Raw genomic sequence first — 14864 nt, 5'->3', positions numbered from 1 at the left:
ATGTGAACACAAACACCCACGCACGCACAACAGCCCACGAGGGGCGCCATGCGCGCGCGCGCACAGCCCGAGCATCGCAGCCCACGACTGCCGCAGCCTTGGGCGCGCGGTGGGCCTGCCTTGCGGTGGGCCTGGCGCAGCCTTGGGCTGGCGTGTTGTGGCGCGCGTTTCCCTTGCTGGACGTGGGCCTGGCTTCGTGCTGGGCCTTCGTCTAGCAAGCTCGTCCGATGCTAATTCGTACGACGCGCTTCCGATTAATTTTCCGATTCCGGAATTCATTTCCGATACGAACAATATTTAACATTTCCGATTCCGGAATTTATTTCCGTTTCGAACAAATATTTAATATTTCCGTTTCCGGAATTATTTTCCGATTCCGATAATATTTCCGATTCAGACAATATTTCCGTTTCCGGCAATATTTCCGATTCCGGCAATATTTCTATTTCCGATAATATTTCCCGATACGTACCATGTTTCCGTTTCCGGCAACATCTACGACTTGGATAATATTTATATTTCCGATACGATCCATATTTCCGTTTCCGGCAATATCATCGTTTCCGGAGTATTCATTTCTTGCCTGTGACGATCTCAGCTCCCATTGAAACCAAGATCCGTCGATTCCGAATATCCATAGATGGAGTATTTAATGCCATTAAATACTTGATCCGTTTACGTACTATTTGTGTGAACCTACGGGTTCAGTCAAGAGTAAGCTGTGGATTAATATCATTAATTCCACTTGAACTGAAGCGGCCTCTAGCTAGGCATTCAGCTCACTTGATCTCACTGAATTATTAACTTGTTAATTAATACTGAACCGCATTTATTAGACTTAACATCGAATGCATACTTGGACCAAGGGCATTATTTCCTTCAATTACATCTTTTGACGCATCGGTTTCAAAGTGGGAAGAAATTCCATCTGAAAATGATGTGATATGCATTCTTTCCATTTTGAAGTCGATGTGTTCGGAGTTGTGATTTTGCATGTCCTGAGTTTCCTACACTTTCAGTATCCTCTGTCAAATGGAGTGACTTTCCTTTCCCATTTCTGTTTGTGTTAGTCATTCACTCCATTTGGGAGGAGGATATTAAAGTTTAGGATTCAATGATGATGAACACATACAAACTGAGAACAACATGTCCCCATGCTTTGCCTTGGCTTGAAAATGAATTCATGTGTTGCCTTGAAAACATAAAGATGTCCCCTTCATGGTTTAAGGAATGGCTGACTCATTCAATTGATGTTTTGTGTTTCAATTACAACTAGAAATAATAAACATGATTGTGATTATGATGAACAAAAACTAAACTATGATTGTGATAACCTAGTTATTGTTGCCTTGTGCATTGCTGCCTAGTTATTGTTGCCTTGTTCATGCTGTCTTGTTCATGTTGCCTTGTGCATTGTTGCCTTATGATTTTGACTTATCCTGAAATCATATGTTAATATGCAATGTACATGTTCCCTTATGATTTTGAATTATCCTGAAATCATATGTTAATATGCAATGTACATGAATAACTACAAATATGTGAGTATGATGAACAAAAACTAAAGATTAACAACAATAAATTGATTCATTCATTCTTCCAGTTGATATGTTGCTTCCAAAATGTTTTAAATACATGTGATGCTTTCATTCAAGCTTACAAAAGTGACATTCTGTTTGTTCTTGTAACTTTTAAAACATGTTCCCAAAACACAAAAAGTAATCTCTCGTTCTTGCTCTATACTTCACTGATTTGCTCTCCATTCATCAACAAGTTGTTTGCATTCATTCACAGCCCACCTTGGGGCCTTAACTTGTTCTGGCAGATTTCCCTCATCTTCTAAAATCTTTTTCTTGTTGTGTGGGAGTTGGTAGTTGTTGTCCCCCTTGTGTTTCAAAATTTCATTTCCAACATATTGAAGTGACATCCACACATTAGATAGAGTCTTTGCATGCAGTTCATTATATGCCTCAGTCACAGCACCACTTAAATCTTCAACTGTTTTAGGCATCTTTTTGTGCATTAGTGATTGAATTGACCTAAAGAACCCCAAGTCTAATATGTTACAATCTGGACTGTTTGCTGGCTGCTGAGTCAATATCAATGTGAAGCCATCTTGCTTGTAATGTTGCTGCCATTCTTGATCATTTTGCAAAATGTGTGCCTTTGCATTGTCTTGAATGATGTATATCACCCTTTCCCCCTCATGTGGTGGCCATTTCTCTTTAATTGCTGGGATTAGGTAGTTGATTAGCATGGCCCTAGTTGCAATCTGATTCACTGACTTGATTGGTTTAGTCTCAATTGTCCCCTTCACTCTGTTTTTGGATGTTCTCTTTGCTGCCACTGCATCTGTGAATGGAAATATACCAAGTTTCCCATCCCACTCACACTGCCCATCTTGTCCCCACCTTGGCCTTGCTACTGCTGCCATAAACATGAACTTTGGAATCTTAGTTCTTGATTTTCGCTTCCTGTGTGGAAATGGTTCATTGTTTGCAAAATAAACTCTTTGACTTTTTTGTGTAAGATAGAACCATTTCTCATCGATGTGAATGAAATCATACATCACTAGAGGAAAAAACCTCAAGTGCGGGCTCATTTTAAGGGGTTTAGTGCGGGCTTTTACATGTGCAACACATGGCCTGCCCGCACTTGGCATTTCTCAAGTGCTGCCAATATATGAGCCCGCACAAAACTATTTTTGTGCTGCCAATTTAGAAAATGTGCCCGCACTTGACAACTTTGTGCTGCCAATTTTCGAATACGTGCCCGCACTTGACAAAGTTTGTGCTGCCAATTTTCGAATACGTGCCCGCACTTGACAAACTTTGTGCTGCCAATTTTTTAAATGTGCCCGCACTTGACAACTTTTGTGTTGCCAATTTTTAAAATGAGCCCGCACTTGACAAACTTTGTGCTGGCAATTTTGTAAATGAGCCCGCACTTGACAACTTTTGTGCTGCCAATTTTGGGAATGAGCCCGCACTTGTGATATATATACGAGCCTATAAACGAGCCGTATTTGTTATATATCCTATTTTCCTGCCACATATTTTATATAATTGGACCACACCACTAGTTAACCTCCATACATCTTATAAAAAAGTACCCAATTATATAGATAATTAAATTGTACAGTTGAAAACTCGATTACATAACAGTCATAAAAAACTAGCATCCGTAACCTAAAATTCATTACAAGGAAATATCAAAAACAATACTAAAATTCACTACAAGAAAATATCAAAGACAATCACTAGAAATGAAGTTTGCCAACTTTTCTCGAACTTCATTTATCTCTTCAATCGTGAAAGGCTCCTCCCTCGAATTTTTGAGTACCTTACGAAGATTGACAATAAAAAAAAATATATGTATACTTTAGTTAGTTATATTATAAATATTGTATCGTAAAATAAAGTAAGACTTAATTTGCTCATACCAATGAAATAAAGAATAAAATTGTCGTTTTCGATCCAAACTCTTAACTAATGAACCTATATAGATATTCTAAACGTTTTACATGTTTAACATATTGTTTTTATGTTTATGAGTCTCATTATTACCTAATTTGGTCAAGTTATGCACAATTAAGGGTCGTTTGATCGTTATATGTAATAATTTTACTAACATTGTCGTTTTTGCTCCTAAATTTTAACTAATGAACCTAAAAAGGTATTCCAAACCATATAATTGTTTAACATACTTGGTTTTATGTTTCTAAGTCTCATTCTTACCTAGTTTGGTCAAGTAATGCATATTTAAGGGTCGTTTGATCGTTATATGTCATATTTTGACTAAAATTGTCGTTTTCGCTCCTAACTCTTCACTAATGAACCTAAAAAGGTATTTGAAGCCATATACATGGTTAACATACTTGTTTTTATGTTTCTAAGTCTCATTCTTACCTATTTTGGTCAAGTTATGCACATTTAAGGGTCTTTTGATCCTTATATGTCATATTTTGACTAAAATTGTCGTTTTCGCTCCTAATTCTTAACTAATGGACCTAAAAAGGTATTTGAAACCATATACATGTTTAACATACTTGTTTTATGTTTCTAAGTCTCATTCATACCTATTTTGGTCAAGTTATGCACATTTAAGGGTCGTTTGATTGTTATATGTCATATTTTGACTAAAATTGTAGTTTTCGCTCCTAACTCTTAAATAACGAATCTAAAAAGGTATTTGAAACCATATACATGTTTAACATACTTGGTTTTATGTTTCTAAGTCTGATTCTTACCTATTTTGGTCAAGTAATGCACATTTAAGGGTCGTTTGATCCTTATATGTCATATTTTGACTAAAATTGTCGTTTTTGCTCCTAACTCTTAACTAATGAACCTAAAAAAGTATTTGAAACCATATAAATGTTTAACATACTTGGTTTTATGTTTCTAAGTCTGATTCTTACCTATTTTGGTCAAGTTATGCACATTTAAGGGTCATTTGATTGTTATATGTCATATTTTGACTAAAATTGTAGTTTTCGCTCCTAACTCTTAACTAATGAATCTAAAAAGGTATTTGAAACCATATACATGTTTAACATACTTGGTTTTATGTTTTTAAGTCTGATTCTTACCTATTTTGGTCAAGTAATGCACATTTAAGGGTCGTTTGATCCTTATATGTCATATTTTGAGTAAAATTGTCGTTTTCGCTCCTAACTCTTAACTAATGAACCTAAAAAAGTATTTGAAACCATACACATGTTTAACATACTTGTTTTTATGTTTATAAGTCCTACTCTTACCTATTTTGGTCAATTTATGCACATTTAAGGGTCGTTTGATCGTTATATGTCATATTTTGACTAAAATTGTCGTTTTCGCTCCTAACTCTTAACTAACGAACCTAAAAAGGTATTTCAAACCATATAAATGTTTAACATATATGGCTTTAAGTTTCTAAGTCTAACTCTTACCTAATTTGGTCAAGTTATGCACATTTAAGGGTCGTTTGATCGTTATATGTCATATTTTGACTAAAATTGTCGTTTTCTTTCCTAACTCTTAACTAATGAACCTAAAAAGGTATTTGAAACCATATACATGTTTTACATACTTGGTGTTATGTTTCTAAGTCTCATTCTTACTTTGTTTGGTCAAGTTATACACATGTAAGGGTTGTTTAATCGTTATATGTCATATTTTGACTAAAATTGTCGTTTTTGCTCCTAGTTCTTAACTAATGAATTTAAATAGATATTCCAAACCTTTTACATGTTTAATATACTTAGGTTTATGTTTATAATTCTCATTATTACCTAATTTGGTCAAGTTATGCACATTTAAGGGTCGTTTGATTGTTATATGTCATTATTTTGACTAAAATTGTCGTTTTCGTTCTTAACTCTTAACGAATGAATCTAAATAGATATACTAAACCTTTTACCTAAATAGATATAGATAAATTCCATATACCTCATACATCTCTTGTAACTTATTCACGATGTCCCCATCTTCATATTTACCAAATAGCGAAGATGTCATGCAAACACCTATAGAACCCGTGAGAAAAAAGAGTAAGATGTTACCAACCAAAAGCAAAGTACATTAAAAAAAACAAAAGTGTCAAGTTGGAACTTTTTCAATTTATTGAACATGCATGCTTTGCGCTTTACGAAATATGATAACTGGTTGGAAACATCTACCTTGCATAGAAAGAAAACGAAGTTCTTGATTTGTTGATACAACAATCTCGACAAGGCGATCATCCACTAGTGGATGATCGCCTTGTCGAGATTGCAGATTGTGTAAGATGGATAAAGCTTTCGCACAAAAGAAATATGAACCATGTTAACCAGCTTGTTACCCTAAACAGAAAAATGTCAACCAGCTTGTTACCCTAAACAGAAAAATGCAGACAGATTTTAGCATAGCTGAACTAGATAAGATTAATGGCTAATTGAAATTTATATATATATAAATATATATCCAATAGCTCATGTAAAATGTGTACGGGTAGAGAGATACTACAACAGCAAGGAAAACATTTAGTATTGTACACATACTTGAGTCGTATCTCCTTCAAAGCCAAAAGATATGTGCGAGCATCTGGAATACCCCGGGTTCGGGTTTGGATTGTTTATTGAATCCTCTGAGACTCCGAAAAGAGATCTGACCTGTTTGTCAAATGGTTCAAAAAGTGAATAATAAAAACTTAATGCATCATGTCACAAAAAGACAACAATATTACCATGAAATCCAGTCATTACAAAAAGACAGAGATTAGGCATCCAACCTCAATAAGTGACAATCAATGCTACGACTTTCGTTCACCATCCCAGAATCAGTTCACAACAAATCTGCGGCATCAGTTCACAGCAGATCAGTTCACAACTGCTGTTCTGATCTGGTGAACTGATCAGTACAGCAGATCGGTACAAGAAATGCTCAGTATGTAATAGTCTATAGTTCAACACAAGAAGTAGTCATTTGTGAGTGTTCTGATCTTCTCGCAACAGAAATGAAGAACGGATCAGAAGCAGCAACAGAGTTTGTGAACTGAAAGATCCGATCCAAAGCAGATCAGTTCACAAGCATGCTTCTGATCTGATGCTTCGGATCTGATCTTTCATTTCACAAACTCAGTTCACTAGATTAGAACAACAATTGTGAACTGAGCTTTTTTGTACTAGCTACCAAACATTGTAGTTACGGGGAAAAAAACATGAAAAGTTACAAAGCTCCATCCATCTAATAGGATACTCTAAGAAATAAAGACCAACTTTTAAACCAAGAAGCTCAAAGTTTTCCCAGCATGGGTTTTTAAAAGTAAATGTCAACTTATGGAACAATCTTAAACTATAAGAAAGAGAACAAGTGACTGAAATCATGGATAAAAAATGACAAGAAACAAATGCACAAATAACTAACCTCGTGAATCTTCTTAAGCTCCACGTAAATCAAGCTAATCTTTATGAATGCCAGCGCAATAATCATTTGGACAACAGAGTTTGCAACAATCTGCTTTTGAATCGGCACTGCAGCATATAAGATTGCAAGGATTTTAAAGGGTAGAAACAGAAACCCTAGAAGTAGAACAATAGTAGAAAAGCAGATATGTATAACACAACAGTGCAGATCAGACACAACAGACCAAACAACATATTAGAAAAAGTCAACCAAGGTCAACTCTTACCAAACCTCAACAATCAGCAGCTATGCGTTTGCGACATCTAACTTTAAAGACCCTTTTTCTGGTAGCATTGCAAACTTGCAATTGAGTTTAAGCAACCAGCTATAACCAACACCCAACATCCTTCTACTGCTGACCAGAACAAAGCACAATTCGGCCCTAAACACCCACACCAGCTGCTGCAACACTGCATGGCTCTGTAGACTACCACCCAAATGAACTTGCTGATATGAGACGTGCATCATTAAAGAAAGAAGCACCAATGTTGGTGACGCATAAAATGATGCACAAGAGCAGCAGCAGCTGTTCAGAATAGATGCAGACAGTATGCAGCAGCAGTAAACAACAACATTAGTAACTAGAGCAGTAAACAATAGCAGCAGTCCAGACATAAACTAGCGTAAAACAGTCAGAAGCGTCCCAAAAATACAATTTGAAGACACATATGGGTTTTGAATTGAAATATTCTTAAATATCAAATCATGACAACTGAAAAGCATAATATGACACCAGAAAAAATGGACAAGTTCAGCTGGGAAGATGAAATTCCAAACTGATTTTGATTCGTGTCCCTTAACAATCACAATTAACTTGTTGTTCTTAACAAATGAACTTTTTGCTTCCTAAGAATGAACCAATTCAATTAGGGAAGCCTGCTAGGTGTATTACACTGTCAATTAAGTTCAACGAGCATTTTGATTGCTACTCCATAAAGAATAATGCATAATTTAATGTGAAGTCATCAACTAATTTTCAAGAAAGAAAAGATAATCAAATTGACACTCAACATAATTCTGCACAAATAATTATAAGAAAGTTAAAAAACAAAAACCCAATTCTTTATATTTGGGACTGAATTAGTTCTTTAGCACAATAGAAATTCGTTTGATAATTTATTGAATAATTAAGCAGAAATTGGTGAATTGATAACTGGGAAATCTATAGATGAATTGGAATTGAATTCTACAGATGAATTGAAACTAAAACGTAGATTAAATCACAAAGAGGGAAAGAGGAATTACATGGGCAACTTGAATTCACCAGGATAGTTGAACGATTTCTTCAAATTAGGGCGACTCGAAGATTCTGGTTCATTCTTCATCTCTGCCTAGTTGATATTGGATTCAGGACCACCGTTGGCGGCGGCGGTACAGACTGGAGACGAGGGAGAGCGCAGAGACAAGTGAGATGGAGGGTGGAGCTACTGCAACAATCAACCCTACAACATCCATGAACAACTACGCAACGACGAAGAGGTTTGGCAGTGAGGAAGCGACGACGACGAGAAAACGAAGGTGAAGAGGGAGAAGAATCAGGGATAGAAAGATGAGGCTTCTTTAATTTTAGAATTGTCTTTTTTTTTTGCAATTGTAATTTTAGAAACTTTTGTGCGGCACTTGTGAAATGAGCCCGCACTTGAGTTTCAAAGCCCGCACTTAAACTCAAGTGCTGCCAATTTTCTATAATGACCCGCACTTGTGATAATGTATTTTTTTCTTTTTTTTTTAGTGATCTCAAGTGCTGCCAATTTACTAAATAACCCGCACTTGAAGGGAAGCACATGTCGATTTTTCTACTAGTGCATGTTGTAATATGTGGGATCATTTGGTATTGAGTAGTCCATTAAGAGACCAAGTACCCACTTCATCCTTGCCATCTTGCATTCTTCTGAAATGCCTGGATTCAAGGGACTTGAATGTGGTTTTATCTGTTTTCTTTTCACCATTCTCCAAACTGTTGTGGGACTCAAATTGAGCATCCTTGCTAGATCAATAATGGTTGTTCTATCCCCCATGCCTATGGAGGCTATAGACTCATATGTTACTTGAATTCTCTTCCTCCCACAGTTGTGATATTTGCTATCATAGAAATACGAATCCATGGCTGCCTTATGTGCCAATGCTCTCTGCCATATTAGTCTAATTGTCTTCCTTGTGTAACCAAACTTTATAACAGCCTGCCTATTTGTCCCATGAATGAGTTCATCTGAATGCTTTTCTTTTCTTAAGAGAAGGAACAACAAGATTTCCAACCTTAATTCGTTGTTAATCCTTGGGGTTCTAGGCTTATGATGATTTTGCTCTGTTTCTGTTTGATGAATTGGAGATGGTGGGAACTCTTGTTGTGTTGGCATGTTCAAATCAAACAAAAATGGAACTGAGTGGTTATCTGATATACCTGATGTATGCTGTGGTCCCACTTCACATTCTTGTGCATATTCTTGTCCCACTTCATTCAGATCTGGCAATTGTTGATTTTACTCAAAGTCCCCTATTTGATGAGCATTTACTTCACTTTCAGCATTTTGGGTTGCCTCATCATCATCATAATCTGAATCAGAGTTCGTGCCGTCTCCTTCATCATCGGAAAAACCGAGGAACTCGTCCTCCTCTTGATCTGAAGCCATTAATGTCCCCTTGCTGATTAATTGTAGTGCATTTATTGCCTTTGGTTTTTTGTTGTTGTAACTGATATTAAAACAGTTGGAATTTATGAGGGTTTTTGGGTAGAAATTGACCTCTATTTATAAAGGGTGTGTGGTAAATGTAGAAAGTTTGGAGGGAAAACTTTTGGCTGAATTTCTGTTTTGGGAGGGAAGTGTAAAAAGGGAAGTGGACTTTCCCAATTTGGGAAGTCTTCCCTCCGTTTTTTTTGTTGCTTAAATCTCATTGGATAAAATAAATCCACCTCATGTACTTTGGTCCCCACTTCAATCAGATTTTTTCTGATTTTTGATTAATTAATTGAAAATATCCCCTTTCCCATAATTCTTTAATATTTTCTCTCTCCTTTAATCTTTAAAAAAGAATCTCTTACACATTCTTATACACAATCATTTCTCTTACACCCAATCATTACACTTATACCCATACAAACCAAGATTCTATTTTTCTTAAAAACCCCCCAAGATTCCAAATGGATACAACATTTAGAAATGGAGGGAGTAGTATTTAAAAAGCTAAACCACATTTGATTAGATGACACGTGTCAACACATTTAATTAGATGACACGTGTCCCCCATTCTTTCCTCCATCAATTTGATTTTTTATTTTAGTTTTTCTTTGTTGCTTGATATATTACACAACTCCAATTGCCTCTTTCACTTCATCTTCCTAATACAACATCAATTCATTAATCTATTCATTCAACATCTTCCACTTCATCTTCCCGATTAACACTTAATATTAATATACTATTTAATTTATGTATTATTTCAACTTTCAAAATTTACCTCTATTTAAATCATATATTCTCTTTAAAATCACAAGTTCAAAAAAAATGGAACTTAAAAAGATAGATTAAATAACCACTATACAACCGCCCATTCTTTGACCGGACTCAAAAGCTAGTTTTTCCTAATAATGTTTCCTTTTATTGAACTTTGTTAGTTTACTTTTTGTATTTATTAAACGCAGGTACTAAATACAGTACAAAAAACCCTAAATGCAGAACTATATAATGACATTCAAATTAAAAGAAAGACAAAAACACCCTTTAAATTTTAATAGTCCCAAAAACAAAAATTTAAAACCCTTCACTTATTCGTTACATACGCCGCTTCTTATTATTACGGGGAACTACTTACACATAGCGGCTATACAAGAGCCCAATAAATAGCGGCCCAAAAATAAAAATAAATGACGTGTAAATGCAAATAAGTAAAGTAAGGTGAAAATGAGGGGGTAAAGGGAAAACGGGGTAGTAAAAATTTGTAACGGGGAAGCCGTTGATGAGCGGGAAAAATATTCACCTCGTGAATCGTGAATTCCTCTCCCCCTCTTCCTCTTCTCCAATTTCCTTCAAACCCTAGGGAGAAAAACTAACCGAAATTGAAGAGTTTCGAAATTGAAATTGAAATTACATGATGAACGACCCGTATTGGCCGGATTATTCAATAGTGCCGGCGAGAAGGAGATTAGAGATGGTCGACGAAGGTGATGAGATCGTCGGGGGAGGATATGATGGTGGCGGAGGATACTACGGCGGATACGACGGCGGCGGAGGTGCCAGAGAATTTGAAGAGGCCAGTCTGAGTTTTGATTTAAAATTGATATCTAATTACTTGGTAATTGACTATAATTGACTACATTTACTTGGTAACTAGTTAATTAATTAGTTGCTAACTAGTTATGTGGATTGCCGTATATTATAGTTTAATTGGTTATTTAATTAGTATTATATTAGTTATTTAGTTTAATTGGTACCATGGTTATTTAATTAGTATGATATTAGTTATTTAGTTTAATTGGTTAATTGATAATTAGTTATATGACTGCAGTATTGTGATGATCACCATGATGATAATGCTGAGTGTAATGTATTTCGTGTTAATGATGATAATGGTGATGATGAATTTGCTGTTAATAAGGAAGATGATGAGTGTAATGAATTTCCTTTTAATGAGGAAGATGATGAGTGTAATGAATTGGAGACTGATTATGATTATTATGATAATGAGGATTGTAATAAGGATGAGATTGTTGGGCTAGTAAAAGAGGATTATATTTATGAGGAGACGGTTGAACCTTATCAGACTCCGAAGAAGAAGATTGTGAAGATTGTGAAAACAGGTTTTGGGGATGAGGAAGAAATTACTCCTCCAGAGATAAACATGTGATTTAGTACATATCAAGAAGTGCATGATTATTTCTTTAGCTATGCAAGGCAAAAGGGATTTGGAATTTGCAGAACCGCTAGTAGTTTGAAAAGGGAATCGAAGGGTAGTGATATAAAAGTGAGGCATTGTGGGACTTGGAATTGTGAGTGCGCTGGAAAACCAGCTCCACCAAAGCAATACAAAGATGGAAGCAAATTACCAAAGCAAATTCAGAGTGCCACGACTAAGGCAAGGAGATAAAAAAAAGTAGGTTGTCCAGTTGAAATGTATGCAAGTGTAGATGAAAAGGGTGATTGGATTATTAGGAGAGTGATGTTGGACCATCAGAATCACCAACCCACACCGAGGAAATCCAGGGATGTGCCTGCTTTCAGGAAACGCAATTTACTGGAAAAAGAGAAACACTTAGTACGTTTCATTAAGAATAGCTCTAAGGCGGGTATCAGCAATAGTGATATAATAAAAATACAGGCCGAGGACAGGGACGAAGAGGAAAATCTGCCGATGTAATTCAAGGGATATTCAAAAGATGAACAAGGAAGAGGTGAAGTTGAACCTAAGTGGTGGTGATGCCCGGGCAATGGTTGATTACTTTCACAAGTTGACAACGGATAATCAGAACTTCTTCCACATGGAAAGGTACGTGGAAGGAGGTGATTTTCAAGACATAGTTTGGGTTGATGCAAGGAGCAGGGCAGCGTAGGAAGAGTTTGGAGATGTAGTAGTCTTCGATGCCACGTACCTAACCAATAAGTACCGTCTTCCGTATGCAAACTTTTGCGGTGTGAATCATCACTGGAAGACGATACTCTTTGGTTGTGCACTGCTTTCTCGCGAGATTGCAGAGACTTACACATGGCTGTTTACCACTTGGTTAAACTGCATGTCAGGCAAATCTCCTAGTGCGATATTAACTGATCAGGATCCTGCAATGAGGAGAGCATTGAAGGAGACCATGAAAGGTACAACACATAGGTGGTGTTTGTGGCATATTCTCCAAAAGTTCCCCAAATACTTGAATAAGCATGAGAGATATGAAGATTTGAAGGCTGATCTAGAGAATATAATATATGATAGCGGTGATCCCGTTACTTTTGAAAAGAGTTGGAATGATGTCATTGTTCACTCCGGGTCAAAGAGAATGACAAGTACAATGACAAGTACAAATGGTTGGAAGGTATAAATTTCAAAATACGATTTATGTTGTTTAATAATAATGATTTCTGTTGTTTAATAATAATGATTTCTGTTGTTTAATAATAATGATAACTAACTACACTTTTTGTGTGTGAAGTTATGTATAACGAGAGGCATATGTGGATTCCAGCGTATACGAAAGATGTTTTTTGGGCTGGCATGCGGACCACCCAACGTTCTGAGAGTTATAATCACTTCTTCAAATGATATGTGGATCGCAACACATACCTTTACCAGTTTGTGCGGAGTTATCTTAATGCCATGGCGAAAAAGGCCATGGATGAAGACTCGGCAGATAGGAGCGATCAACGGTTTGTTAGGCAGCTTGCAACCACGTTCCATGTTGAGACATTGTTCCGGAGGATCTATACAGATAGTGCGTATTGGTTGGTGCAAGAGGAGGTCCGAAAGTTCTGTTACACGACGTCGGAGGCATCCAAAATCATCACATGTGATACTGGTACTATCATTGAGTATATTTTTGAGGACCGGAAGTGGATTAAACCAAAGAATTCAAGGGCTGCTGAAATACCGACTGAGTATCGAGTGAAATACGTGGTAACATATCACACCTCAACCCATGACATATATTGCCAATGCAAGGGGTTTGAATGTAGGGGTATAATGTGTAGGCACATTATTAAGGTGTATGACATGAATGGTATTCGTGAAGATATAATTCCCGAAAGATTTATTATGCGGAGAGGGTGGAAGGACATACCAAGGAAGCATACAAGGGTCAAGGTCCCGTATCATGATCCGTCTAAGACGGAGGATGTAGTTATATATGACTCCATGATGCGAGACTTGGAGTCAATCTGCTCAAAGGCATCAGCGTACCAGGAAAGTATGTTAGTTATGACAGAACTGATGAGTTTAATGGATATCTGGGTTGACGAGGTAAGCGTAATGGTGAAACAAAAGAGGCTTAAGGATGCACAAGCCGAATCTGCGACAAATGACAATGTTTTCGCCACTCCGTCGTCTGTGGCCAATGACAAGGTTGTGGGCACTCCGTCGTCTGTCCCTGATACTCCTCAATCATCTGTGGCTATGATAAATTCCCAATGTTGTCGGCCTGATCAGACCCGGTTAATGATAATGTTTCCCACAAACGGAAGGCTGATGTAGCAACTCCTAGCATTGCTGAGCAGGGAAGCTGTGATGTAGGTTCTTTTTCTGGTGCTGAGTTCATCAAGGATCCTCCTATTCCAAAAAGAAAAGCTCACAGGGAAACAAGTAAGAGGTTCCTATCGTGTACTGAGCCGGAAAGTAAGAAGATTGCTGCAAGGAATCTGTACAATGAATTAAAATAATGGCCACATTAGCCATGTAATGTTACTACTATTTTTCAAAGCTTATGTCTCACCAACTTCCCATGGCCTAGTGGAAATGCTTACAAATTATAACCCTAAGGTCATGGGTTAGAGGATTGGTACGACCGTCATTACGTATCCGTCTAAAAAACAAGGTATTCTAAAATACTTACCCTTAAAAACTACGGAGTATTCAAATGAAGTAACACACTCAAACCCAAATAAAACCGAGACATAATAAGTTAACCATGAATACCCTAGTTAGTACACAGCCGCATAACTATAGTCCAACATGAGATATTCTCCAAACTAGTTTAGATTTGGGCGAGTCCATATCAAATTCGTTGAAGTCAACGTTAATAGGAACAACAAGCAGGGCGTAGCGCTCATTTCTAGAGTAGATGGTCCATTTCTTACATGCGAAAACCGAACTTACCCTAGTTGGTCGATCCATCTTTAGACCATATTTGACCCTTCAGATCAACGTCCCGCGCAACGCTATTTGTGCTCATACAAGAAGGGCTTTGTTGGTCTGGTTCAATGACCGGGTCGTCCCAAACTTCTTCAGAGAATTAATTAATAG

The 14864-nt window shown here is 36.8% G+C and overlaps 2 protein-coding genes and 1 long non-coding RNA gene across 9 annotated transcripts; 1 reads left to right on the top strand and 2 right to left on the bottom strand.

The window, feature by feature from the left end:
* Nucleotides 1–1744: 1744 nt before the first annotated feature.
* On the bottom strand, nucleotides 1745–2569 carry LOC110793587 (uncharacterized). The gene has a single exon (XM_021998475.2). The coding sequence runs from the start codon at nucleotides 2567–2569 to the stop codon at nucleotides 1745–1747; it is 825 nt and encodes a 274-aa protein (XP_021854167.1).
* Nucleotides 2570–3098: 529 nt separating this feature from the next.
* On the bottom strand, nucleotides 3099–8468 carry LOC110781192 (uncharacterized). Of its 7 annotated transcripts, none has more exons than XR_008924535.1 (7): nucleotides 8172–8468; nucleotides 6888–6994; nucleotides 6253–6371; nucleotides 6023–6133; nucleotides 5663–5856; nucleotides 5433–5509; nucleotides 3099–3342 (listed from the first exon to the last, which is right to left on the bottom strand). It is a non-coding gene; the product is annotated as an uncharacterized lncRNA (long non-coding RNA). The 7 variants fall into 7 exon arrangements; XR_008924537.1 differs by having other exon boundaries at nucleotides 6888–6977; XR_008924540.1 differs by having other exon boundaries at nucleotides 6253–6316; nucleotides 6888–6977.
* Nucleotides 8469–13226: 4758 nt separating this feature from the next.
* Nucleotides 13227–14281, top strand: LOC110793588 (protein FAR1-RELATED SEQUENCE 4-like). Its single transcript, XM_021998476.2, has 2 exons — nucleotides 13227–13967; nucleotides 14087–14281. Exons 1-2 carry the CDS (start codon nucleotides 13227–13229, stop codon nucleotides 14279–14281), a joined length of 936 nt encoding a protein of 311 aa, XP_021854168.2.
* Nucleotides 14282–14864: the final 583 nt, after the last annotated feature.

Source organism: Spinacia oleracea, chromosome 6 (genome assembly GCF_020520425.1).
Source record: "Spinacia oleracea cultivar Varoflay chromosome 6, BTI_SOV_V1, whole genome shotgun sequence".
Lineage (NCBI taxonomy): Eukaryota > Viridiplantae > Streptophyta > Magnoliopsida > Caryophyllales > Amaranthaceae > Spinacia > Spinacia oleracea.
Note: the sequence above shows the minus strand (reverse complement) of the source record. Positions and strands in the feature narration are given on the sequence as shown.

Excerpts from the sequence above, each read along its gene's own strand:
- LOC110793588 (XM_021998476.2), top strand. The coding sequence starts at position 13,227 with ATGGCGAAAAAGGCCATGGATGAAGACTCGGCAGATAGGAGCGATCAA. Across the intron at positions 13,968-14,086 it reads CGTCTGTGGCCAATGACAAG|GCTGATGTAGCAACTCCTAG; the intron begins GTTGTGGGCACT and ends CACAAACGGAAG.
- LOC110793587 (XM_021998475.2), bottom strand. The coding sequence starts at position 2,569 with ATGTATGATTTCATTCACATCGATGAGAAATGGTTCTATCTTACACAA.